Source organism: Mastomys coucha, unplaced genomic scaffold (assembly GCF_008632895.1).
Source record: "Mastomys coucha isolate ucsf_1 unplaced genomic scaffold, UCSF_Mcou_1 pScaffold8, whole genome shotgun sequence".
Lineage (NCBI taxonomy): Eukaryota > Metazoa > Chordata > Mammalia > Rodentia > Muridae > Mastomys > Mastomys coucha.
In genome coordinates, this window is record NW_022196914.1 from 57,683,262 (window position 1) to 57,710,739 (window position 27,478).

Here is a 27,478-nt window from a genome sequence, read left to right on the forward strand (position 1 = left end):
AAAAAAAAAAAAAAAAAAAAAGAATTGGGAGTAAAAAAAAAATAAGTATATTAATAAAGAAGCATGGGCTTTGTGGATCAATGAATTAAGGTTTTTTGTTTTTGTTTGTTTTGTTTTGTTTTTGCCTCTGCCTCCCAAGTGCTGGGATTAAAGGTGTGTGCCACCACTGCCCAGCTGGATCAAAGAATTAATTACAAGATATTGTAAAGGAGACATATTTAGATTATTGATTCCTTTTTTTATATGCTGCTCTTGGAATTTTTGAGGAAATCAAATAGGATTAAAATAAAGATCAAACATGATTGGTCCATAATTTAAATTTTTTCTTCATATAGACATTTCTCAATATGAAGCCAAAAGACCTGTGTCTGGAGAATATGGTCTTGCTGCTGTACCAGAATATGAACCTGGAAGGGAAGCCACTCAGTCTAGTGAGCTACAGGTACACCTTTGACCCTCATAGGAAATTGTAATGTTTTTGTGCCATTTGTGTTTGTTGCTTGTTTTGGTGATACTGAGCTCTGAGTGTGGGATCTTACGTATTCTAGGCAATTGTTTTACCACTAAAGTACATCTTCAGCCCAGCCCCTCTGTACTTTTTATCTTGAGGTGGGTCTCCCCATGTTGCTCAGGTAGCCTATATTCTAGCCTAGTTTGAACTTGAAAACATCCTGCCTTAGCCTCATGAATATCTCAGAGTGTAAGCTTTTGTATCCTAAGTTTCAAACATTTATTACACAAGCTTAGATAACTTCAACTGCATTTATTTTCTTGGTGGCTCCGTCAATTGATTATTAAGGATTTAATGCTTTTTGAAAAAATATTTCTAATGATGTTTACAGTATTACAAGCTAATTAAAACTAATTTAAGATATATACATATGTATTCTTTATTATTGAGACAGTGTCTCTTTTGGTTTTTCGAGACAGGGTTTCTCTGTATAGCCCTGGCTGTTCTGGAACTCACTCTGTAGACCAGGCTGGCCTCGAATTCAGAAATCCGCCTGCCTCTGCCTCCCAAGTGCTGGGATTAAAGGCGTCCGCCACCACCGCCCGGCGAGACAGTGTCTCATTAAGTTGCCCTGGCTGGACTGTAATTCACAAAGTCCCACATACCTCTCCCTCCGGAGTTCTCAGTCTCGGTGTGTATGCCACCATGCCTGGCAAGCCCCTGTTCTTTTTATGTTATAGCCCATATTTCTCAGTTATACAGTCACATAGTATTTTCAGTATCATAAAATCAAGGAAAACTAGAAATATGCTCTTCCCACAGTGTAATAAAGGCTATAGATTATTTTACTATAATACCAAGTAATTTTAAATGTCATTTGAATGAGAATATATTGTAGTAACTATATATTATAAGGTTAATAGCACAAATTGTATATTCTGTCATTTTTGAAGTTCATATTTTTACTATAATATTTTAATTAAAAAAATTGTATCCACTTAGTAGTAGTTTTATTTTAGCTACATGGTTTATTCTTTAGGTGATGATTTTTGCTCGCTTTTACTTAGTTGTGCACATCAATCATAACGTGTGTATCTTTGAATCTTTATCTTTGTATCTTGTTATCTATTCGTTTTTATCTTTGTAGTTGAATAACAGAATTCTTGAAGGCAAGGTTTTTTAGTGTGCATTTGCCACAGTCTATAATTGACTTTAAAATCCTCAGTTGACACATATTCATGTATGTTTATGCAGTACAATGTAACATTTATTATGTACATTATTTAATGATTGGATTGGGATAATTTGCACCTCAAAACATTTACCCTGTTTTAAATTGGCATCTTCAGATTCACATAGTTCTACTAGCTAATCTGAAATACAGGATAAATTTTTGTCAGCTTTAAATAGATCTTTTGATGTCTCTGTGCATACCATGTTGTAGTTCAGTAAGTATGGAATGGATAAATTGAGTGCTTGGAATTTTGTAATGGAGTATGTATCAGAGCAAGAAAGGTATGGTTCTTGTATACTTGAGAGAACCCATTGTTAAAGCAACAAATATATGACAGGATAATAATTGCCTTAGTTATTATTGCATAGCACAAGGATGACTTGAAGGGTAGGTGGGAGGTCTTGAGAAAGTTATTAGGGCATTTTAGAAGATAGCATGTAAAAAATGTTTGCTTGTTATGAAAGATTAATTATTCAAAATGCTTTTTAGTTTGTATTCTGTACATTGGTAAGGTGTTGATTCAAGTTTTAAGCAAAGGAGTCAGTTATACTGGGAAGCATTCTTTTATTAGGGTAAAGGAGGGGAATACTTGACCAGTGAAGAAGCTGTTTTGGATTGTTCAGATTAAGATAATAAAGCCTTGGGCTAAAGCAATGGTGATAAGACAAGATAGCTCTGAGGGAGCCTTCATTAAAAATCAGCAAGCTTTGTGATTGGTTGAATGAGATTTAGGACTATCTCATTACCATTACATAGGTTTTAACAGGAATGACTGTATGTGTTGCCGTCAATGTAGAGAAATCATTTTGGGAATTTATCTTGAGATGGGTTTAATATGAAATCAGATGAACCATCTGTTGGGAGATACTTGCTTTGGAAATCAGGCTAGATGCTGAGGAACTTTAGTTGGATGTTTAGTTCATCAGCAGTAGATATCTGTGTGTGAAGGTTGTGTGAAAACAACACAAAACAACAACCTCAACTTCAGCCCTTAACCCAGCAGAGTAGATGGCTGTAGACATTTCAGATCCTTTGATAAATTCTTAGACTTATAATGAACCAAGTGCTATAACATAATCTTTTAATTTTGAAGGTAGATTTCTTATCAAAAAGTACTATTTGAATACAATTAAATATTTTTCTTTGAAACTATGAACGAAAAAGGTCCATAGTGAGAAAGAATAGCTTAAAACATTAGATTTTAATCTTTATCTCTATTTTAGATCCATTCCCTAAAAGATGCCTTTGCTGGCACTTCTGAAGGTAAGAAACTCAGCTGAAATCACTTCTCGTAGTGAGTGTTCCAGCCTGGGCTCTCCTCCCACCACCACTGCCTCTGATTTTACTTGTGAACATCGAAGGTGCTGGTGAGCACCCCATTCTGTACTTATAGCAGGGGGATTATAATATCCACATCATTCCCCAGAATCAGTAAGAGAGAACATGGATGAGAGTGCAGACACAGTAATCCTTATGATGATGTAGGAATATGCGGAGTGATCATTAGCCATTATTTTATAATGAAAACAAGGGCTGACATTGTTCTCTTAGCTGGATCTGCAGGAAGGAGCAACACTGTTTAATGGGGCTGTGGGTTAGTAGGTAGTCCTTCCCATACATAGTCAAATGCAGTTTTACTGGTTTCCCCTCAGGTCCAGAAAAGACTCCTGTTTCCACTCGTACTCGGAGCAGCCATCTAAAGCGACCAAAGATTGGAAAGCGTTTTCAGGATTCTGAGTTTAGTAGTTCTCAAGGTGAAGATGAAAACTTTGCCCAGACTTCACCTACGGCTTCAGTAAACAAGTGAGGAACACATGCCTTTCACCCCACTGTTTCGTGTGTTGCTGCTTCCGCACTGTGGGTATCTATCCTGAAAGCGGAGCTGCTGTATTGTGGTCCAGCAGGTGTCTTTGTAAGGGTTTGCATCTAGCTTCTGCTCCAAGATGACCTGTCAGGCTTCCCAGGAGTGTCACCATCTGAACAGCGTTGTACAGGGCCTTAGTGAGTAAGAGGTTGGAATAAACTCACCATGGCATCTTCCATTGTGCAAATCCAGAGTATTCTAGTCACCTTGTTATCTGAAAGATTCATCATCACCTAGAATTTAGTAATGCTGGAGCTTAACATCTGTTTTTTTTTTTTTTTTTTTAAATTCAGATACTTTATAATTAATACACTTTACTTAGGCTACTGAATATCTTTTATAAGTTAGTAATAACCATAAATAATACAGTCAGTTCTTCCAGATACTTGGCCATTAACAGAATCAACAAATCTTGGTAAATGTGTCACCTTCAAATCAGACATGGAGACTCCTCCTGTATGTAATCCCACCCTCGGGAGCTGCGAGGCTGAGGACAGTTTGCCCTGTGTGGCAAATCTCTTCTGAAAAAGCTGAAAATAACAAAGTGTCTTTGAATTTATTTTTCAGTTTTTGAAAGAGGATTTTGGCCGGGCGGTGGTGGCACACGCCTTTAATCCCAACACTTGGGAGGCAGAGGCAGGCGGATTTCTAAGTTCGAGGCTAGCCTGGTCTACAGAGTGAGTTCCAGGACAGCCAGAGCTATACAGAGTAACCCTGTCTCAGAAAAGCCAAAAAAAAAAAAAAAAAAAAAAAAAAAAAAAAAAAAAAAAAAAAGAAAGAAAAGAAAAAAGAAAAGAAAGAGGATTTCATATGGTCTGAAAGTTGTTAAACGGTCATTTCCTTCTGCCTCTACCTCCTGAGGGCCTGATCACAGGCATGTACCGTAATACTTAGTTTATATGGCGCAAGAGGATGAGACCCAGGGCTTCGTACGTGCTTTACAAGCTCTCTACTGAGCATCTCCACAGCCCTTTATTGGCATCTGATAAAAACCAGAATTTTATATTTTATAATAAAATTAGGCTTTTTCCCTGCTAAACATTCAATTATTTAATTTATAACTTTGTCATTTTAGATGTCAAGTTATTTACTCAAAAAAGATCTTAATTATGTAAAGATTTTAGATGGAGATAATTAGATGGTACATATAAGTAAAATATGTGAATGAATAAAATGTTTAGATAACTATTCAGTATTCTCACAAGCAGTTATTTAATGACTTTATATTTATGACTTTTTTAAGAGGTGTGTGTGTGTGTGTGTGTGTGCTGTGTGTTCCTATGAGCACAGATGTATTGTGTCCACATGTTCCTTTGTAAGCAAAGTTAAGAGAGACATCCTAGCTTCAAGGTCTTCCAGCTCTGCTCTCTGTAGGCTCAATCTAGTCTGCTTATTTTTGCATGGTATGGTAGGCATTGAACCCAGATCCCTACACATGTAATTTCTTTCTAAGTCAGTGTTTCTCTGTGTAACTCTGTCTGTCCTGGAACTCACTGTGTAGTGAGGCCTTACATTCACAGAGAGGTAATATCTTTGCCTCCCCAGGGCTGGGATTAGCATCAAGCACTACCCCACCCCACTCTACCTCCAATACACATGTCTCCACAAGGACTGTATTTAGATCTCTCTGCCCCATCCTCTTCCCTCCAACTTTTCCTGTGTCCTTCTCCAACTCTCTTGATGTTTAATGGGGATCATCTTCATTGAAACCACCAGATTCTACTCCCTGACCACCATTGTCTTGTGGCCAAATCATAATGCAAAGTGCATTTAATCCAACTTCAGAAATCACTGTAAGGGCTGGAGAGATGGCTCAGACATTAAGAGCACTGACTGTTCTTCCAGAGGTCCTGAGTTCAATTCTCGGCAACCACATGGTGGCTTACAACCATCTGTAATGGGATCTGATGCCCTATTCTGGTATGTCTGAAAACAGTGACAGCTTACTCACATGCATAAAATAAATAAATCTTAAAAAAAAAGTCACTGTAAATTTTTAGTCTCAATACTTTTAAAAGTCCAAAGTTCGCTGGGCAGTGGTGGTGCACGCCTTTAATCCTAGTGCTTGGGAGGCAGAGGCAGGCAGATTTCTGAGTTCGAGGACAGCCTGGTCTACAGAGTGAGTTCCAGGACAGCAGGGGCTACATAGATAAACCCTGTCTTGAAAAAAAAAAAAAAAAAAAAAGTCCAAGGTGATTCCCTCTCCAAAGGGCTGACTGTGTGCCCTTTTCAGAAACATAGCAACTTGGAAGAAAGGCAGGCATGCCCAAGGTCTCTGAACAAGGAATACTTGTTTCCTCTGCCTTCCTTTGGCTGCCTACATGTATGTATAAGTTACTCTTTCTCTGAGATGAATGCTTTTCCAAATTATCACAGCCATTGAACCAGATTCTTACCCTCACCTAATGTCTGTGCCACCCTCCAAGCAGAAACATTGTTCATTGAAACACTTGGTGAATGATATGGATAGACCATCTTAATACCTACACCATTTCTTAAATGAATGTAACCTGTTCTCTGTGGGCTGAGAATGAAGTCACTCACTCAAGTCAAATAGCTTTGACCATAGCAGGAAGTCTGTATCCAAAAATCGAGCCTACAATTCATTCTTTGGCACAGCAGAACTATCAACTCTCAGCTTAGCTACGATGGAGGTAAAAATCCTTTAGTGATGAAACCCAGTGTCTTAAAATTGTTCTTATTTTGGGTTTGTATCACAGTAAGAGCCAAGATTTTAAACTCTACTAAATACAAAACAAACAAAAAGACTTTATATATTTATGTTCATTTAAGAAAATACTAGTAGTGATTATTATTTTGAAATATACAGTTAATATGTTTGAAGTTATTTAAAATTTATATTGAGAAAAATGTATTTTCACTTTTGCTATAGATGAGCAATTACATAAAACTATTAAATTGATTGTTGTTTTATATCAAACTTTTATAATACTTTTATTGTTATAATATTTTATAAATTTTAAGAAATATGACAAAAAAGATATTGTAGGTATTGAAGGGGGGTCTCTGGGAGGAGCGGGGGTACAAAAGGGAAACAAGAACGTGATTTAATTGTATTTACTTAAAATATGTTTTTAAATGTTAACAAGTTCAGATAAATTGAAATCATGTAACTTTTCTCATCATAATGCAATAAAAGTTTAAAAAAAAAGAAAAACAGTCCAGAGTTCAAAGATACTCTGAGACTCAAGGCAATCTCAAGGCAATTGTAACCTCTCTAAAATTAAAAATCAAAAAACAAATTACATAGTTCAATATACAGACACAAAATACGCGTTGAGCGAGGAAATAGGGCATGGTGAGGAAATACTGGACTAAAGCAAGACCAAAATCATCAGAGAAAACTTCAAATCCTGTAGCTCTGTGTTTCATGGTGTTCCTATTCTCTTTAAACGGTATGTTTTGTGTTTTTTTCACCACTTGTACTTTTTCATTGTCAACCTGCATACACGAGTGATTGTTAGTTGATGACATAGCAGAGTGGTTGGTTATCAGTGATTTCAAGACCGATTAGGCTGCCTTGAAATCTCCTCTGCTGAAGAAATTGTTCCATTGCTTTTCAGGTTTGTCTCAGGCAAGTTCTTAGGACTGGAGCAGGAGGTCATTACCTTCTTTGAAAAAATATCACCAGAATGGTATCTAGCCAGATTCTTACTAATTCCTTTCCCCCACCTTTCTCCATCTGGGTTTTCCCAGTCCACACTGTTTTCTGCAGTACTCTCTTCAAGCTCCAACTAGGATGGCTGGTTAGGCTTTGCTTACTGCGGGGCCAGCTGACAAGGGTGAGGCTGAAGTAGAGAGGGGGGCTGAATGAGAATGAGAGCACCACCGCTCTGCTGGCAATGGCAATAAGCCTTTAATGGGAGAAATCTTTTATAGAAAAACACAGTAAGGCTAAAAAATAGAATTTAACAACAATCATGTAGCACAGTTTCTGAGCACTTTCTCACGGCAAAAGCATGCCCACCCACTTCTTCATATCTTACAGTAAATATTTTTTCCCCATGCCCAGGTGCATGAGGTTTGTTTCTTTAATCCTTGCACGCACAGCTCTCAGTAGCCTTGAATTACTTCCAAAACATCTTGGGTTCATGGAGCAATTATGTCCACAGCTGCAGGAAGACTATCAGAAGGTGTTCCCTCCTTCATCTAGCAGTCATGCCCTTGACTACAGGGAGATTATATGAAGGTGCCCCTTCCTCGCCTTTCATCAGAGGGGCCACCCCTAAGTCTTCCCCTATGCTAAAGAACATTTCCACCACAGCTTACAGCATTTAAACGTTCCTAGTCCAAAGTCCCAAAGTCTTTAATATTCCTACAAAAAATAAAAATAAAAAATAAAAAAAAACAGATAGTCATGTCTGTCACAACAATAGCTCACTCCAGTCCCAGCTCCTTAGTTCCTTTCTGTCGCTCTGATAAAAGACCATAGCAGACTCAATTTAATAGAAGGGTTCATTTGGAGATTAAAGTTTCAGAGGAATAGAAGTTGATATCTGTAATGGTAGAGAGTTTGCCAGGAGGCAGGAAAGCATGGCTTTGGAGGCAGCTGAGAGCTAGCTCATCCTGATCTACAAACAGGAAGCAGAGAACACACTGGGAATCTTTTCAAATGTCATCCCCACCCCAGTGACATATTACCTAATCATTCCCAAACTGTCCTGCCAACTAGGCAGTAAGAATTCAAACCGAGGAGCCCATGGGAGCCTTTAGCTTTCAAACCACTCCAGTATATATTTTCTACTTCCATCCTTTCTTTTACTTAATTTCATTTTCCTTTACAGCTGAATGGAAATCCATGGCACACATTTTCATTTTCACTCTCCATCAGCTAAAGGACATTTGGGTTGTTTCCATTCCTAGCTATTGCAAATAAAGTGCCAGTGAACACGGTTGAGCAGTTATCTGTAAAGTATAATTGCAAGTCCTTTGAGCATATGTCAAATAATAAGTATCTATGAATAATATGTACTTCTGAATTTGCACTAACAGTGTTGGAAATAAAATGTTCATTTCAGGAGAATAGATGAAAGGTCTAATTTAAGTAGAGAAGGTAGTGATGTTTTTAATTAAATAGGCAAGAAAAATGATTAGTTTTATACCTTCAGGATCTAAAGTTGGTGGAATAACATTTACTGATTCTAAAATGTTAATTTGTTAAGAAGGGATTCTAATATACTGAGGCAGGAGGATTGTGAATTCCAAGAAAGGCTGGGTAATTTTAGCAATACTCTTTTCAAAATAAAGAGCTGGGATTGTGCAGGTCTTGCTTGACTATACCAGAGTTCCTGATTTCATCACTTGGACTGTTTCAAAAAATGGATCCTTGAAATTTTATCTTGATCCATAGTAAGAAAAAACAAGAATGGTTTTGGTTTGTTTTCTAGAATAGAGTATGCTGCACGAACATCAGAGAGCTCAGAAGAATTCCTTGAAGAAGAGCATGAGCAGAGAGTGATTGAATTTGAGGATGAAAGCAATGCTAAAGATGCACAGCCTACTCTGGAACCTCAGCCACGCCTACAGAAACAAGATGTGGACAAAGTATGATGTCACTCATTAAATAAGACCATTGGGAGTCAACTAGAAGGAAACATCCTTAACTATACACTGCTGGAGAAATAAGGCCATTATTTAGATATTGTGGTTGGTGGTTGAGAAAATTTATACATTGGCTGGGATTTATGTAGTTCAGGCAAATAGTAGGATCCCTCAGTGCATTTTAAATGCACACTGATAGGTGGAATCAAGTACACTTAACAAGTACACAAATTTTGAAGCAAGTTAGGGGCCAGGCAATCTTTACTTTTCTTAGATGAATAGAAATTAGTTATTTGGATTTTTTAAAACTACAACTGATTTTTCTAAATCCTTCAGAAGATAAGTAAAGTAGTTACAAAACAAAACACACCTAAACCAAATACGTAAATCTTGGGTAGCTGAGGGAACTAATTAGTCAAGCTTCATACTTGGCCTCCATATGTTTGTTATCCTATTTTCCTCCTCGCCTCTTCCCATTTGTCTTTCCTTCCTTTTGATATCTTCAGTCCTTTGCTTATGTATTCCTGGTTCCTTGTTTCATATGCACCTGAGTTTCGTGAAAAATCTTCTGCCTGTTCTCTTAGGATATACAGTATAAGAATAATAATACTACCAGTTTTCTTTACTATTACTTTTTATTTGTTTGTTTGGTTGGTTTTGTTTTTTGAGACAGGGTTTCTCTGTGTAGTCCTGGCTGTCCTGGAACTCACTCTGTAGACCAGGCTGGCCTCGAACTAAGAAATCCGCCTGCCTCTGCCTCCCAAGTGCTGGGGACTAAAGGTGTGCACCACCACTGCCCGGACCTATTACTTTTTATGTGTATGGGTGGGTGTGTTGCCTCTGTATGTCTGTGCATCAAGTACGCACCTGCTGCCTTTGAAGGTCAAAAGAAAAGCTAGGCATCGTGGTGTACACCTTTAATTCTAGCACTTTGAAGACCTCTTTGTGAGTTTTGAGGCCAGCCTGGTCTACATAGTTAGTTTCAGTACAGCCAGGACTACGTAAGAGAGATACAGTCTCAAAAAAAACAAAAAACAAACTAGAAAGAGTGGGCTTCCCTGGAACTGGAGTTATAGACAGTTGTAAATCATTATGTGGATGGCGCTGTTTGAATTCGGGTCCTTTGGAACCCCACTTCTACCATTTTCCTTAAGTCAGTATAGTTTAGCTTTTGCTCTCTCTACCTTATTAAACTATAATTTAAACTGTTATCTTTTCTTTTAGGAAACTGAGGAAAATAAAACCACATACTTTTGAAGGGAAAAAAGTCTAAATATTTGTAGTTTTTCTCTATGATATAATATATACTGTGAGACGGTACATATCATGTAACCTGTCTCATCCAGCAAGACATTGAGCTCAGTGACAGTGCCATTGTAATTCCAGTGGATTATCTTTTCTGGGGTAACTGACTGCTTTACCCTACCTAAGGGTTTTCTGGCAGTATATATATGTCCATGTCTGTATATATTTGACTCATGGTTTTTCCTTCTTGATGTATACATTCTGGGGAACTCAGCATTTTGCATTTTGATCTTTGGTTCATTGTCTCTTTTGTGGTGCGGGTGTAGGGGTGCATATGCTCATATACACACATGCGTAGGCCTGAGAAGGATGTTAGGTATCTTTCTCTATTGCTGTTTCCCTTGGTACTCTAAGACAGGGTGTCTTACTGAACTGAAACTTGCTCTTTATCCAGTGACCCTAGGATCCATTTGTCTTTGGCTCCTATTGCTGGTAGTTACAGGAGCAAACAGCTATGTGTACATCTTTTTATGTGGATGTGGCATTTGAACTCAGGTTGTCATGCTTGCATACCAAGTGTTCCTTATCAACTGAACCATCTCCCCAGTCTCAGGTCTAGATCTGCAGTCACTTGCCCACTGCATATTTCTGTCATCTTATTTAAGTTCAATAATCTGGTTTTTTTCTCCTATGCATTTTTAAGTATGGATATGTCAGTTTATCTATGTGTGAGCATGTGTATACGCATGCAGGTGCCCACAGAAGCCCCAAGTGGGTACTGAATTCTCCCAGAGCTGTACCTACAGAAGGTTGGGTCTTATAACCTGGGAGCTAGGCACCAGCACAGGTCCTCGGCAAGAGTACTACTCAACCTGTGAGCCATCGTAATTCTTATATGTTGAGTCTGCTTTTCTGTTTTGTTCATTCTGTTCTCAAATCTAAAACTTGAAGGGGCAACCTTTTCTTTCTCATTGCTTCTTACTTTGTGACCACAGTTCTGTATTCTATTTTGTTTCTCGTTTTCTTCCCTTTAATATTTTTCTCAGTCTGGTTGGTGCTTTAATGAGTTTACTTTAACTACTTTCTGTGTGTAACAAACTTTGTATACCATTTGGTATACTAGTAATATTTTAGTTCAAGTTTCTGTTACTGCAACAAAAACACCATGACCAAAAATCAAGTTGAGAAGGAAAAGGTTTATTTGGTTTACACTTCCAGTTTGTAGTCTATCGTTGGAGGAAGTCAGGACAGGAACTCAAGCAGGGCAGGAGCTGATGCAGACACCATGGATAGATCTTGCCCCAGTGGTTTGCTCATTCTGTTTTCTTATAGAAATCAGGACCACCAGCCTAGGAATAGTATCACCCACAATGGGCTTGGCCCTCTCCCATTGAAAATGTCCTGTAGCTGGAGCTCAAGGAAAATGTACCTTTCTGATAGCTTGTGCCCAGGACAAGCCAAAACCAGTACAAGTAACACATATATTAATGATAGGAAACATTCTATCTCCTTTTGTGTAATCAGGTTAGACTTAGGTTTGCCTTTAAATTTACTTAGACTGTCCTCAAACTTGGAACCTCCTTCCTTAGTCTTCCTGTATTAGGATTATAGTTATACCACCAGGCTCACCCTGAAAATTTTTATTTTAGAACAGTTTTGTTTTGGAACAGTTAAGTCTACTTTTTTGGAAAATTTTGGTTTTTGTTTTTGCTTTGTTTATTTGAGACAGTTCCTCCCTACAGAGCCCTGGCTGTCCTGGCACTGACTATGTAGATGAAGCTGGCCTCGAACTCAAAGAGATCTGCCTGTCTCTATCTCCCTAAAATGCTGTTATTAAGGGTGTATGTCATCATGCCAAGCCAGAAAAGTTTTCTTTCATATGTTTTCAGGAATTTAGTATTAGATCTAGTTTTAAACAGTCATTGTGCATTAACTTTCTATTTTTTAAAAATGGTAGTGGTATACTTTCTGGTTATTAAACTATCATTAGGAATTAGAAATACTCAACACTAAATAGATGTAAATTGATAAATATTAGAAGAAAGTCTCAGAAATTGGAAGGCTTGTGCCATCAGTTCATTTTTCTGTACTTTAATAATATGAAGCAAAGAACTGATTGTTTGGGTTGACTGACAGAGCCAGGTGAGACTGGAGATTTTATTTTCTCAGCAAGAAGCAAGTAGATCTAGATTTTTACAGGACTGGTCGCACGCCTTTCTGTGGCGTGGTAAGCTATCTAAGCAGAGCCCAGACTTCCCAGCTGAACAGCCGACATTGTTTCATAGAGCTGCTATCAATTCTTACTGTGTTCTCTTGCCTGTTTACTGAAAAGTTCATTCTATGACAGTCCTTTAAGAAGGACTAGATAGCCGGGCAGTGGTCACGCACGCCTTTAATCCCAGCACTTGGGAGACAGAGGCAGGCCTGGTCTACAGAGTGAGTTCCAGGACAGCCAGGGCTATACAGAGAAACCCTGTCTAGAAAAACAACAACAACAACAAACAAAAACAAACAAACAAACAAACCAGAAAAGGACTAGGTAGAAGGAGAAGGATCTTTTCACTGAATTTTAGATCCACATTGTGCAACCCCTGGCCATCCTTGTCCTGCCCTGTCACCAGAGAATGGAGGAGTCTTTGGATTCTTTACCATGGTGATACTGAACTCTCCCATCCCCAGTATATCTAAGTTTTAACTGATACTGAGTGTTGGTGGGTGATAAGTAGGCACTGAGAATGGACCTCTCTTGAAGGATCAGTTTGTAATCAAATCCTGTCTTTCCCTCTTGGTGCAGGATTCTGCATTAGAGCCTGTGAATGGTGAGGTAATGGATGCTGCCCTCAAGCCCCCCCTTACAGCTGAAGAGGAGGACTCCACCAGTGAGGGTCTTGAAGAAGAGTTAAAGGTTCCACCTTGTAATAATAGTGGAGAGCCTGGGAATCCTGTCCCCCTGGTAGCAGAATCATCAAAAGCGCCTGAGGCCACACTAGACAAGGTAAGGCAGACATGACTTCACTTTTCATGGTAAAATGTGCCAATGTTGGTGCCATTAGGTAGAGGATTCAGAATCTTCTCTCTGCCCTAGCATATCATCCTTTAGGAAAAGTTGTATTTCAGATGTAAGTTTTTATATTTTTGCCTTTCAGGGTTCAATTCCATTCCACCCCATATTCTAACTACTTTATGGTAACAAAATGAGCTCTCTTTTACAGACTTAGGGAAATGATTAGGAAAACAAAAACAAACAGACCAAAAAACAAAACAAACACATGGTTTACCAAACATTTGAATACCTATTGTGTGTACTGACTATGACTGCTACAGTAATTTTGTTTGTTGTAAGTTCAGTAGAAAGGCTAAAGAAAAGCTCGGTAAAATATTTAAATGAGTTTGATTAGTTTGGAATATTTCAGTTTATGGTAAAGGACTTGTACAGTAAAGTTTTCTAGGTGTCTTACTGAAGCTGATGGATAAATCTCCCATCACCCAGATTGCTATTGTCTAACATAACCACTCAGACCTAGCTGTCAAGTGTGAGAACAACAGTAGACAGCTTTAGAAATCAGGAGTGAGGCCCACTGGATAGCCCAGGATAGCAGTCACAGTGGACGTGCCTCAGAGAGCAGAGCTGAAGGAATGCATGTCCTAAGGACTTCTTGTTGTTGTGGAGTTGCGCTGTGTGTTGTCTCATAATCAGTGAGTTGTTTGACATCTCTAAGGGATCTCTGGCCCCTCACTGGGCAGTATATTGTGATTAATCTTTTTCAAGCATTGTTGATGGAGCAGATTGATAATTCAACCACCACTGTTGTTTTTTAAAACAAAATCCTAAATGTCCAATTTTACCAGCAATGACTTAGGAGCCAAAAGCTATGGTGAAAGCCTGCCAGCTCCTCCACCGTATCATGTAGTCCTTTAGGAAGAGGCAGAGAAAGCACCCAGCTGAGCTTTCTACTCCATACTGTCTTCAAAACCCTTCAGCTCCAAGACCCTCCTTTCTGTCTTCCATTCCTTTCTGTCAGTTGGTTGCTTGCCTGCCTCTTGACCTAAGGTTGACTTTATTTACCTCTTAGTTTGAAAGTGTGTCCTAGCGCCAAGCCATACAACAAGGTTTTTCCAGTTCACAGTCTTGGGTTTCACAGTGTGATTGAATATCCTACAACACACCAGCCTCAGAAAGAACTTAGAGATGCAGATTGTTAGTAAAGTTAGGTTACGATGTTTTTATTAGGGCTTTGATGTAGAAAATCTTGGGGAACAATTTAAAGCTCAGAAAGGAACACTTTTAATAATTGGGGGGCTTCTTTTGATGTTAGAGAATAAGAACAGTGGCAACCTGATAAGTACTAGGTGAAGGCTTAGATTTTTTTAAAACCTACGTTTTATAAGGGTTCTTAAATGCTTTAACCTCCCTTCTAGCCCACCATCCACCAGAGGTAGTGGAAAAGAAAGGTTTTTAGGATACGGAGGAAGTGGACCTGCTTAGAAATAGCTCTATGGAACAAATCCAATCTTTGTTGTCAGGATATATCAGTAATTCAGTTCACACAAATCAGAAGCAGAGCTCCATCCATTTGCAAACACGATTTACAAATCGGCAAAGGCAGGTTGATCCAGAAGAAGCCTCGGGGGCTTTGCTGTACACTGTTTAGAAAGAAGTAGTTCCTTGGGCTTATTTCAATCTCTAGTTGTCAGGACACCAGCAGTCCAGTGCACTAGTGTCAGACCAGCAGTCCAGTGCACTAGTGTCAGACACCAGCAGTCCAGTGCACTAGTGTCAGGCGAGCAAACACAAAGCAGTGGCATGACCCAGCATGAGTCAGTAGGATCAACCAGGACCAACAGGGACACCACAAGAAATTCTCTACCATGCTTCTCTCAACAAAGTGAAGATCAGTGAATGTGAAGACAGCTGGAGACCAACAAAGTGGTGCAAAGCTTTTTGGAAGCGTGCTGTCACTGTCTGCTGAGTCCTATTTTACACTCCCTCCAAACAGCAAACTTCACCTGAGTCTGCATCAGCTGACATACCCAGAGACTTCCACTTCAGTCTGCCCAGCAGCCTGATTCTGTGGACATGGTGAGAAGCCGCCAGAACACCACCAGAAGTTTATTTGTCCATTTCTTTTTTGTTGTTGTTGTTTTGTTTTGTTTTGTGTTTTCGAGACAGGGTTTCTCTGTGTAGCCTTGGCTGGCCTCAAACTCAGAAATCAGCCTGCCTATGCCTCCCAAGTGCTGGGACTAAAGGCGTGTGCCACCACTGCCCAGCGGTCCATTTCTTTTTATGAAGTCATGACAAATGACGAACAGTAAGGAGTGGCAAGGCGTACCAATACCATCCAGCGTCTTCCACCATCTGTTGGGTTATATTTATATTTATATTCCTTCCTAATATCATGTGTCCTTTCATTTGCTATACAAAACATTCTTTCACCTGTGTCTGTTTTAGCAAAACCTCCTTTCACCTGTGTGCCCCAGCAAAACATTTGACAGAACTTACTTTCCAAAGAAACCAGAAGTTTTCATTTCAACTAGGTGACCTGCCTTTCTTGCTAAAGCTGGGTTGGTGATCAAGGCGATGACTAATTTCTTGTACATATTTTTTGCTCTCGGCTTCCCAATATGATTTATTAAAAAATCATTGGTGAGTGGGTGTACACAAGTTTAGCTTTGTGATTCTTTTAAAATTTTTTATAAGATTACTAAGATAATAGTTGATTCTCTCTTTATAACCACAAATTCCAGCCCGTCAGTAAGTGAAACTGCCTGAGAAAAGTATCTTGCTTGCTTGCTTTCACTTTGTTAATCTATAACAAGGTACTTAGACATGAATGTTTTGGAGAATAATTTGTTTTTTTTCACCTGTAATAAATAAAATGAGTATTGGGGAACATGCTGTTTTTACGTTGTATTTATTGTAATCATTCATTTAAAGAAAAATAGAAGATAACCACATAATAATTTTTATATTGCTTAAAAGATTTTACTGGGATATATAAACTGTAAGAGAAAAAATAAAGTTGCTGTAGCCTTGCTTTTTTCACCAAGTGTGTGTGTGTGTGTGTGTGTGTGTGTGTGTGTGTGTGTTCATTTTCCAGAGAATTAAATTTCACTCTGTCAAAGACAAGCCTGCTGAGTGGTTAGTCTCCATCATCTCCGCACCTCTCCTCAGTGTATCTGATCTCTAGAAGCTGGCCTTTGGCAGTTAGCAAGCATAGCAGTATTCTCCCTAGAGACTCTTCCTTATGGCTCCAGCAACCTAGAGGCAATTGATGATTTGTTATAATCTTGAAGCTTAAAGTTTCTTGGATAGTTTTTCAGGCAAAAAGATTTCTTATAAGAATTTATTGTATTAAACTCACCATGAGACAATTTTGAAGAAACTGAGTTGCATTTAAAATAATGTCCTTACGCTGAACAATGAGTACTGAGCCCTTCAGATAGTTAATACATGAGAATGATTCACTTAGAACTGCAGTGTAAATGGTTTACTGAGCTTTTACTTGTGTGTTTCCAGACCTCACCTGTTACTGACTCAGAAATGTTGACCGATCAAGGCCCATCTGATGATAAAGGACATACTGAAGAAAATCTGTCACTAGTTTCAAAAAAGAAAACACTTTTGGGGAGCTCAGACAATGTTGCCACTGTATCAAATGAGGAAAAGTCCGATGGTGATTTTCCAAATTCTGTGGTACCAGAATTTCCTGAAGAACCAGTCTCTCAGAATTTATCACCCAACACTATTTCCTCGGTGGAAGACCAGGGTGAGGAGGGGGTACCTGAGGCCCAGGAAGCATCAGCTACTCAGAGTTCTCTGATAGAGGTAGAACTTGAAGACATGCCACTTCCACAGAATGCAGGACAGAAGAACCAGTCAGAGGAGCAGTCTGAAGCGTCTTCTGAGCCACTGGAACAGTTCACACAGGCAGCAGAGAAAGCTGTGGACAGCAGCTCAGAGGAGATCGAAGTGGAAGTTCCTGTAGTAGACAGGCGCAATCTGAGGCGGAAGGCCAAAGGCCATAAGGGACCTGGCAAGAAGAAAGCCAAGCTGACCTGAATGAAGGAGAAATGCGTTCATAAATCCTCTTTGTTGTTGTTGTTGTTTTTAAACCATGGTAATTAATAAACAGCATGGGGCACAGGACAAATTCTAAAATTTTAATTTGAACTTACTTACAGACGCAGGTTTTCTCTTTCCTTTAGAACAAGGTTTCACCATTCCTTTTCATTTTTCAGGCTATTTCGTGTAAGTAACTTTTATTTATGAACTATGTGTCAATTTTGGAAATCTAGGTCATATTTTTCTTAAGCAGGTGGAGCACCTTATCATTAATGTTTTAAACATACTACTAAAAATATAAACTATTAGACTTTGATCATAGGAATCTTTTATACTAAGGCTTTTAATGGTAAAACTTGGTAAGGGTTCTCAAAGTTTTATCTTTGAGATAAAACCAATTTTTGAGTATCAAAACGAATCTCTTTTAAGTGTAGGCATACCTAATCAAAATGAGTCAGTTAATTAAATATAATATCAAGTAAGAGAAAAAATAGAAATTTATGATCAGTGGTTTATGAAGACGATTGTTTTTATTTCTTAATGTTCGTTGTAGTCTGTGAGAAGTAGTTTAGACTGCATATCATCTGGTGTTAATGGTACTGTTAAAAGATTTAACTGTGGTGTGGGGGTACATAATCTAAAATTTAAGTTTAACACTTTCACCTGAAGTATTAATTTGCTATAATTTTTTCTCTATATATTTGTAGATGCTGAAAAGCTTGAGTACACTTTTATCTTTTAAACACCTCAAGTTGTTGGTTTAGCATATAGTTTAATTTGGAATGTGGTCTGATCACAGATAGTGCAGAAATATAGGCCCCTTCCTGAGCCTCCTTCACTCTGCTGCTGCTGTCTAAGTCACGGTGATTCTTCTATCAAAAGACCTCCACCCAGCTTGCCAATTACACCCTTGTATCCATTGTTGGCTAGGTCTAGAACTGTATCTGACCACCTTTAGACCCAGATGGAAAGAGTAAAGCTGCCCTATGAGATGTACAAATGCCTAAGTTCTGAGTCTGCTGTCCCTTTGGGTCTTGTATGCTTTAGATGTATTCAGAGTACTGGTTGCAGGCTACCCTGTATGTGTCCTTTATTGCTATGGCAAGAGGTTTTTTGTTTTTGTTTGTTTAAGACAGGGTTTCTCTGTGTATCATTGATTATCCTGTTCTGTAAACCAGGCAGACCTCCAGCTCAGATCTGACTGCCTCTGCCTATTGAGTGTTAGGATTAAAGGCGTGCAGCACCCACCTGGCTATTTGATATTTTAGAAATACTTTAAAAAAAATTTAATGACAATTAGTTTTAAAATGAACAAAATGGTTATTCTTAGAATTGATAGCTTGTCAGTAGCACTTAGGGAATACCATGTACTTTGTGTTTCAGTTGGAGACTATTTTAAGACCAATTAGATTTGTTTTTGAAACAGCTTGAACCTTATGAGAGAAATGTTGGGAGTTTGAATCATGATTTGAAGTGCTGTGAGTTTATGCTCAGTCCAGTCAGTCTTCATTCAGCTGATTGGTGATTTCATCTCTTACATTTTATTTAGGGATGTTGATATTTTAGAAGTCTAATTAATTAGTTAAGATCTTTAAGCAGCAGACCAAATAGCAAACCCTTGTATGAAGTCAGAACAGTTGCACTTACCTGTTTTCATTTTGGTTAGATGTTAGATAATTTCATTCTAAGTGAAAATTATACTTTGATCATTTTTTTTTCGGTAAATGCTGTTATAAAATAGATCTTACTAACTCTAGTGAATTTGCCAAATGCTGATGCTGTTTTACACATTTAGAGAAATTTGTTAATATCTCAACTAGGGATAGTAACTGAAGGGTCTGTTAAGATTCGGGAATTTAAATCCTGTTTTTCATTTTTAACACACATTTAAAAATTTCTGGGTATGTTATATTGTTTTGTTGTTTTGGCTCTTGTTCCCCTTCCATTACATTCTTTAAATGAGTGTTTTAGGAGGTTGTACTCACTGGCAGCTCAATGTATGAATAGTTTCGAGAGTTAAAGGAAAATATTCACCTATCACACTGGGTACTAGCAGTATAAACTTATACTTCCTAAACTTGTTTGATATAAATGGGATTCAAAGCAGTTTCAAAACATTTCCTTCCGCATACAAGAAAACTTGTTACTTGTTGTCTGTGACATAAGTTAGTTTGTATAGATCATAGAGGAAAAGTTAGGTCACAGGAAAAATCTTTCATATTCAGTAACATGTTTATATAAAGTTTGTAACAAGAGTTTCATGTTCAGTAGGGAATCTAATTAAATGTAGGTTTTGCAAGGCATGAGGACTGCGGTGATTTCAAGCAGCTGTTTGTTGAGTGCTCAGTCCCGTTCTGTAGTCTGTTTTGAACTGGTACTTCCTGTTTGAGTCAGGATTGTGGAGGAGGAAGCTCCCTTCTGGTGTATATACATATATATTTCCTTATGTAACATAGCAGATGAGTATTACCAGACGTTTAGTTCTACTTTCAAACTTAAACTACTGTTAGACCACACAAAAACTTATTTAAGAATTTTATTGTAAAGCTCCTTTAAAACTTTTAAAGAGATTCTATTATGATTTTTTAAATAAAATCAAACGGCATGACTTAGAATGTCAGTCTTCTCCATGTGTTCACATTCTTCTACTTGTGTGTCTACTCTCCTTCTTCCATTGATTTGCAGACTAACGAGGACTTCCAGTCACTAATGGTCTAGTTTGAACAGGTGACCAGTGTTACTTAGTGGTTTGTGACTTTAGAATAGCATACCTTCAAGCCCTTCTACCAACTAAGTATCTGAGCTTGTCTCTCCATTGGAATTACCTAAGCTGTGGTCACACCAGCAAACTGAAACAGATTTTGATGTAAAAAAATTTGTACCAATACTACTCATATGTAAGTATTTTAGAGAGCAGCTTTTGCCTTTTATGTCCAAAAGCAATCTTGTGTTTTGGGGAGTGGTCTGTTACAGAAGTCATGCTTGTTTTAATACTTCCTGCCATGCCTTTTTAGTATAAGACAGTTTGCTGGTTTTATTCCTAAAAAAAATAAGCAATCATACTTCAGTAATAGCCAGATAACCTGAAGTCAGGCTTCCTTTCACTGTAACTTAGGCAAATAAATATACATTGCTCCCCCCACCCCCACCCCCACCCCCGAGACAGGGTTTCTCTGTGTAGTCCTGACTGTCCTGGAACTCACTCTGTAGACCAGGCTGGCCTTGAACTCAGAAACCCACCTGCCTCTGCCTCCCAAGTGATGGGATTAAAGGCGTGTGCTCACCACCGCCCGGCTCACATTGCCCATTTTTATTGGTAGAAAATGTTAAAATCTATAAGAAAGTGAAGTAATTCTGTCTTTAGTGGTAATTTCCAAAGAACCAGCCTTGTTTTCCTTTATTATCTTTTTATGTTCTTAAACTTTAGAAAAAAATTATATTTTTCAGAGTACCAAGTCTTATGGAGAACTTTATTTCTCCATAAGTTTGTTTCTTTGCTAGGTTATTTTTCTCCCCCTCAATGTTTAAAATAGTAATTAAACTTATATTTTGTGATTATTTTCTAGTCTTGTGTTTTAAATTTTCTTTTCCCCCCCGTTTCATTCATGAAGATGTGCTTAGATATTGTTAGACATTGAATGACTCTGTTAAAGGCACAACTAATCTCATTGTATTATGAAAGATTTAAAAATAATATGGTGATTGTAGATTAATATACATACTCTTAAGAATGTACATTAAATTATAACCCCAAATCATAACCTTTCAATTTAACTGCCACATCTCAAGTCACTGGCACATGGTCGAGAATTATCTATGCCAGTTTTGAACATTGTTGTGGCAGTGTAAGTACACTCCTATTTTTAGATTATAGGAAATGGTGGAAGTACACTTGAGGTCACTGAAAGTACTACACAAGGTATTAATTACGAGTAAAAACACTGAAGGTAAATCTAATTTACCTTCTCTCAGACTTTTAATGTAATATTTTATGAATCTAAACACTATCATGTGTTTAAAATGTTCCACATTTTAGGGTCAATGGCAACGAAATGGAAAATACTTGACCTTTATGGGCACTTTCAACTACACTGATGGCTTTTCAAGTAATGACAGACTTGTATTGCTGCATACCTAGTTCTTAGTATGCTTTTGTATGCTTGCTACTCAGTCACTAAATTTCGTTAACATGTGAAACCCATATGCCCCAAACTAAAGACCAACTGTAAAATCGGGCAGTGTTTTATTTTCCTTTACAATTGAATAAATACTTCTTGATGACTGCACATGGGGTAAGGCTACTTGGTAGTTCAGAAAGGTCACAGCAGTGGTGTTTTCCTGACTGTAGTCTTCAGTAGTGAGTGGAACGACTTGTATAATGTCACTGTCAAACCAGCAAGACGGCATTTATGCAGCCATCATTTTCAGGATTGTTGGTAACTTGGGCATACTTTCCTAAGGAAACCAAACCAAAGGAAGAAAAGGAAGGAATGTTAGCAAAAATCAGTTTAAAGAAGAAAACTTTTTCATCATAAAAACATCTCTACTGTATTTATATAAGAAATGAGCAGGAGGTAAGCTAATTTAAAATTAAGTTGTACTCTTAAGTTTATGTTCACAAATGGCAGCCAGCTCCATTTTATTAATATATTATGTTAGTGTTTACTTTTCCAGTGACTTTTTTTTTCCTAAATGATTTTCAAATCAGTTTAACAACTATTTAAAACATATCTTCAGTTTCAAACATCTAAGTTGGTAGATAATTTGAGCAATAAGAGTAGGAACTAAACCAACGACAGTTTGTTACTCTCTAGCCCAACTCCTGAAGTTCTTCTATATTAGAAAAGTATTACATGCTTGTAATACTCAGGAAGTGTGTGTATTAGGACTACAGAAAAGCAACACCAGAGTTAAAGTTCTACTTACCCCAAATCACCTTGCCTCCTTGTGTCACGAGACCCAGCTCGCTCACATTCACTTCAATAACTGTGCCTTTGGTGATCACACCCAGGGTTGTATATAATGGGGATGATGGATTCTTTTTCACACCAAGTATAGGCAGGCAAAAGGTAGCTTTCAGCTCAGGGTGTGTCACATGTGCTTTTTTGAAACGTAGACCCTTAAAATCAAACACAAGAATGTGTCCAAATGGTGAGTAGGGTCTTAATCCTCATCTTTTCTAATTATCTCTCCTAGGGGATGAATGTCTTGAAACATCAGAGGAAATACATTTCTACAGATTAAAACTCACATAGTAGATAGGAAGAAGTATACACAATCCAAAATAGGTTTTCCCATGAAAGACCATCATGTCAACACTTGTTTTTTGTCTGCTCATCATACTATTAAAGGACTGGTGTAAGCCAAACACTGCCATAGTTCACTAGTGGCTAATTTATATGTGACATCCGTATAAAAGCCCTCCATTTTCACAGTCAATGAAACAAGGGTCTACATACAGCCTTCAGTTTTGTTTCCAGATTAAATAATACATGATAAATAGAATCAAACCCACAAGTTCCAATTTCAGGATTTGAAATACTCCAGCCACATTGAACGATAGGGAATAAAAAGGGATTCTAGGCTCTTAGCTTTCTTTATGTAGGAAGTAACATGATTCAAAGACTGGAAAATATTTAGAGAAGACCTTGTTACACAGATGTCACCCAGCCACCTGAACGGGGTCCTGTGAGCACAGTATTTTAAATTTCAGAACTTTTTGAAGTCTAGACTTATTTTACTTATGCAGGAATGGAAGGAAAATGGTGTTAAATTCTTAGTTTTGGAGTATTTGTTAGAACCTTCCCTCCCTGGGAAAAAAAAAAGATACCAAAATGACACACACACACACACACACAGAGTCCAAGAGTGAATAAACATTCTGGGCTGTGCAGCCAGATAGTTTCTGGCCAGTAACTGAACTTGGGGTGGAGTGGGGAAGGGGAGAAGGGAAAAATTGCACTGTTCCAGTGAGCATGGCTGCTATCAGTGACTACAGCATTTGAACCCATTACAAATTACTCAGATTGAGTGTCAGGATCAACAGCACCATCATTTCTGTTCCAAAAGGACACTTTTCAAAGCAGGAGGAGAAATTAAGGGGTGTGGGAGAGCTTAGTGTTTTGGAGATAATCATACTGCTCTCAACAGAAATCTAGCTACCCCTTCTTGCCCCTTATAAAGACAAAATAATTACATATAAGATATTCTCAAAAAAGACATTTACCTCACTAAATCTCAGCTGAACAGTCCAATGCTTTTTGGTCTTCTGGCTAAGACCAAATGTAAGCAAGTGTTCTCCGGTCTAATGGGTCATCACAAAGGCCTGTGTTTGATGACTAGCACTGCAGACACAGAGCAGCTTGTTGAATAAGGAAATATAACTATAAGGGATCTAATGCATCATGTGTAAATACTGGCAATGTGCCATACAAAATCATTCCAAATATATTATGAATCTGATGGTAAGATTCAGCAGAGATCCACAGGAAAATGCTAAGTAATTCCTACTAATTACTTAAATTAACAAAAAGACCACAAAATATTGTTCAGGCTATTCTTCGCACCAATTTTAATAATTGCGGGAAGTTGTATGTACTTTATGCAGCTTTACAAGTGGCTAACATCACCTCATCACACTCCTATAGAGACTTACCATTGGCCTAATGAACCTTTCATATTTAGGTGGTTTTCGTGTAAAGCCATCACCAACAAAGCAGACTTTAGTAACCATTCTCTTCCATGCCTTCTTTTTTCTTTTTCCTGTTCGAATAACTTTCAATACTTCTGTTTCTCCTTGGGCACGAACTTTGGGTAGAGGGACCTCCCATTTTCCCTAAAAGTGTAGGTTTATATCATATAAAAAAAAAGATATTAAGAATAAGTCAAGTTGTTTTTGGTCATACAAAATAAAAGACTCACGTTCCCATAACCATTCAACACATTTCTGTAGTTCAACTGTTTTGGAGAAGGCTGTGCTGTCTCTTCACAAGCCATAGTTTGCAAAACCAGCTAAATTTGGATATCATGGGCACATTAAATAAATGGTTTGGTTAACCTAAAATTTCTTCATATCTTGTTACAGACCTAAAATATATACCTATAAGGCAGTGACTTATAAATAATAGTGTATGTGCTTGTTACCAGTTACAAGGAGTATATTAGAGGACCCATTCCACTTCATTTCTTTGTATTGTTCCCTTAATTAGACTTTAAGACTGCTAGTAACATCATATGCTTTGTATTACCCCAGAATAAACAGACACATAAAACCAAATCAAAACCCCTACAGCTGGGGCTGGTGAGATGGTGAAAGACCCCCGTAGGGAGACCCCCACTCGTCTCTGAAGGACGCGCACCCAAGGAATTATGAGAGACCATCTTGATGTAAACACACGAGGCAGTTTAATTTTGGGGCGTTCCAGGCCCACTCATATCTCGCACAGGAGACAGTGGAATTGACCACGAGGCTCAGGGGTTAGGGGTTTATATAGGGAAAAGGTCTGAGGGAACAAAGGAATTGGTGTGGCTATGTATGATTGGCTATTTCAAATGTAGTTCGTGCAGATAAGAGTGGAAAATTCTTAAAGGGGGTGCTATTCGGGGGTTTTTAGCTGACCTTCAACTGTATCTAAGAGGACCAGATGACCCATTACTCAGTTGGGTTGTTTGCCCAGACATGTGCTTGCGTGCTTGGGCCCACCCGGACATGTCCTTGCATGCTTTTTCTTCTACATCTTCCTGGCCTGCTAGTTCCCAGAATGTCTTAACAGCTTGCTTATTTTTGCCCAGGCTTATTTGGACATATTTGACCTTGGTCCACTGTGTTTTCCTCAAACCTGCAATTTCTCATTAGCTAGCACAAGTCTCAAATTTAACTCTTTCAATGGTTCAGTGGGTAAGAATACCAAATGCTCTTTCGAAGGTCATAAGTTCAAATCCCAGCAACCACATGGTGGCTTATAACCACCCGAAATGAGATCTGACATCCTCTTCTGGTGCATCTGAAGACAGCTACAGTGTACTTATAATAAACAAATAATAAATAAATCTTAAACAGAACAAAAAACCCTACAGCTATAGCAGTGTGAGGCCGTAGGAAGACTTCTGGACTAGTATTACTATGACATGGGTTCTAGGATGTACCATCACATCATAGTGTATTACCAACAATGATTTAGAAACCTGGAGACTCTAGTCTGTCTGTCTGTCTGTCTTTCTCTCTCTTTTGGTTTTTCGAGACAGGGTTTCTCTGTGTAGCTCTGACTGTCCTGGAACTCACTCTGTAGACCAGGCTGGCCTCGAACTCAGAAATCCACCTGCCTCTGCCTCTCAAGTGCTGGGATTAAAGGTGTGTGCCACCACCGCCAGGCTTCTAGTCTCTTTTTATTGGCAATCAGACTAATTCAACATATTCACTGAGTAGATATCCACTAGTATCTTCAGTAGTAGTCATACCATTATAATTCAGGATATTTACAAATTGAAAAAAGATTTTAATACTGTGTATTTTCCTACTGGATATCTTAAATCTCACAGGAATTTAAAAATATCTATGCTTTTTCTGTATTGGGGCAGAATTTTAGCTAGTTTTGACAATAATTGTAAAAGGGTGTATAAAATTCTACTGGAACCAATTTTGACACTGCAAGGCCAAAAAGAGTTGTGATTTTCCTCTACAATAGCACAGTATTAGGATTTTCAAATGTAAGTCATTAACTACTGATTTTGTTTTTAATTAATTCCCCACCCCCTTTTTTTTTTTGTTTTTTTCGAGACAGGGTTTCTCTGTATAGCCCTGGCTGTCCTGGAACTTACTCTGTAGACCAGGCTGGCCTCGAACTCAGAAATCTGCCTGCCTCTGCCTCCCAAGTGCTGGGATTAAAGGCGTGCACCACCACCACCACCGCCTGGCTTAATTAATTTTTTTAATGAGAGATGTATGACTTTCTAAAGGCTTACAAGGACTCATGGAGACCAAGTTGGCCTCAAATTTGCTATGTGGCCAAGACTTCTGATCCTCCTGCCTCCCCATCCCCATGGCTGGGATTACAGACATCTCGGCAGGTACTCATCAACTGAGTTATATCCACAGCACCTTCTGATAAATTTTGTTCAAACTTAAATTTTAAAATTCTCTCAACCAGAATACATCAACCTGGTGACAAGACAGCAAGTTTCTATCAAACTAAATTTACAAAATTGGGTGGAGACAGCTGTTAAGAGCACTTGCTGTTTTTCATAGAACTTGTGTTCAGGTCCCAACACCTACACACACAGTGGCTAATAACAGTCAATAATTTCAGTTCCAGGGGAACTGACATCCTCTTCTAGCTTTTGCTGGCACCCTGTGCTGTCATAAATACACATAATCAAACACACACATAAATAAAAGGAAACAAGTCTTAAATCCTCATCAAAATAGAAATAAAAAATTACACAAAACAGTCTAAGACTTCAGTATCCCAATAATGGAACCAATAGTTGCCTTTAATGTTTCAAATGAAACTGAAGACAAATTTTGACTCTCAAATTTAGATAATTCTCTCGTGCAAAATAAAATAAATAAATAAATAAAATTTTATTGCTTACCGCCTTTTCTTTTCGTTTCTGCTTAATCATGTTGGAAAGTACTTTTGCTCTTGACTGCCCCTCTCTGTCCAGCAGATAGGCAGGAACTGCTCCCTGTGGAGTCTTATCATCATCCTTCTGCTTGGTGTTTCTCTTTTCATGCATCTTAATACTACAAGAAAGGACAGAGATTCAGAGTGTGCTATGTAATCATTACCTAAGTATGATGGGTAGATGGGCCCCACTTACGTCTTTTTCATTTGTATTTTCTCGGCATGGCGCTGTTTATGGTAGAGCTTAGCCTTCAGGCCGATCATTTTTTTTGCCTTCTTTGAACGTTCATGGGCCTCCCGACCTTCTTTCTTTCTTTTTTTCTCATGGTAGTCCAAACGATATCCATATCGTTTGCGATGCAATTCAATGTATTCATTTTGTGGCTGTAATGATTCAAGAAATGTCACTTTAATTTTAGCACGTATTGGTAAGATT

General features: G+C 38.2%; 2 protein-coding genes and 1 non-coding gene across 9 annotated transcripts in view; 2 read left to right on the forward strand and 1 right to left on the reverse strand.

The window, feature by feature from the left end:
* The window catches only part of Fam169a (family with sequence similarity 169 member A), an 81,427-nt gene extending 61,388 nt beyond the window's left edge, over positions 1 to 20,039 (forward strand). For all 7 annotated transcript variants that reach the window (XM_031360665.1, XM_031360666.1, XM_031360662.1 and 4 more), the window contains 6 exons: positions 336 to 442; positions 2,909 to 2,948; positions 3,338 to 3,488; positions 8,958 to 9,114; positions 13,151 to 13,351; positions 16,874 to 20,039. In XM_031360665.1, the coding sequence (XP_031216525.1) occupies positions 336 to 442; positions 2,909 to 2,948; positions 3,338 to 3,488; positions 8,958 to 9,114; positions 13,151 to 13,351; positions 16,874 to 17,416 (1,199 nt within the window). In that variant the 3' untranslated portion in view covers positions 17,417 to 20,039. The remainder of the gene's footprint in view (positions 1 to 335; positions 443 to 2,908; positions 2,949 to 3,337; positions 3,489 to 8,957; positions 9,115 to 13,150; positions 13,352 to 16,873) is intronic.
* Positions 5,735 to 5,874, forward strand: LOC116083979. Its single transcript, XR_004115963.1, has one exon. It is a non-coding gene; the product is annotated as a small nucleolar RNA SNORA67 (small nucleolar RNA).
* A 1,601-nt stretch (positions 20,040 to 21,640) lies between the features above and the next one.
* Positions 21,641 to 27,478, reverse strand: part of Nsa2 (NSA2 ribosome biogenesis factor) — a 7,424-nt gene continuing 1,586 nt past the window's right edge. Inside the window, exons 2-6 of the mRNA XM_031360667.1 lie at positions 27,239 to 27,426; positions 27,011 to 27,161; positions 24,075 to 24,254; positions 22,346 to 22,538; positions 21,641 to 21,874 (exon numbers count right to left, since the gene is read on the reverse strand). Coding sequence (XP_031216527.1) covers positions 21,807 to 21,874; positions 22,346 to 22,538; positions 24,075 to 24,254; positions 27,011 to 27,161; positions 27,239 to 27,426 — 780 coding nt within the window. The 3' untranslated portion in view covers positions 21,641 to 21,806. The remainder of the gene's footprint in view (positions 21,875 to 22,345; positions 22,539 to 24,074; positions 24,255 to 27,010; positions 27,162 to 27,238; positions 27,427 to 27,478) is intronic.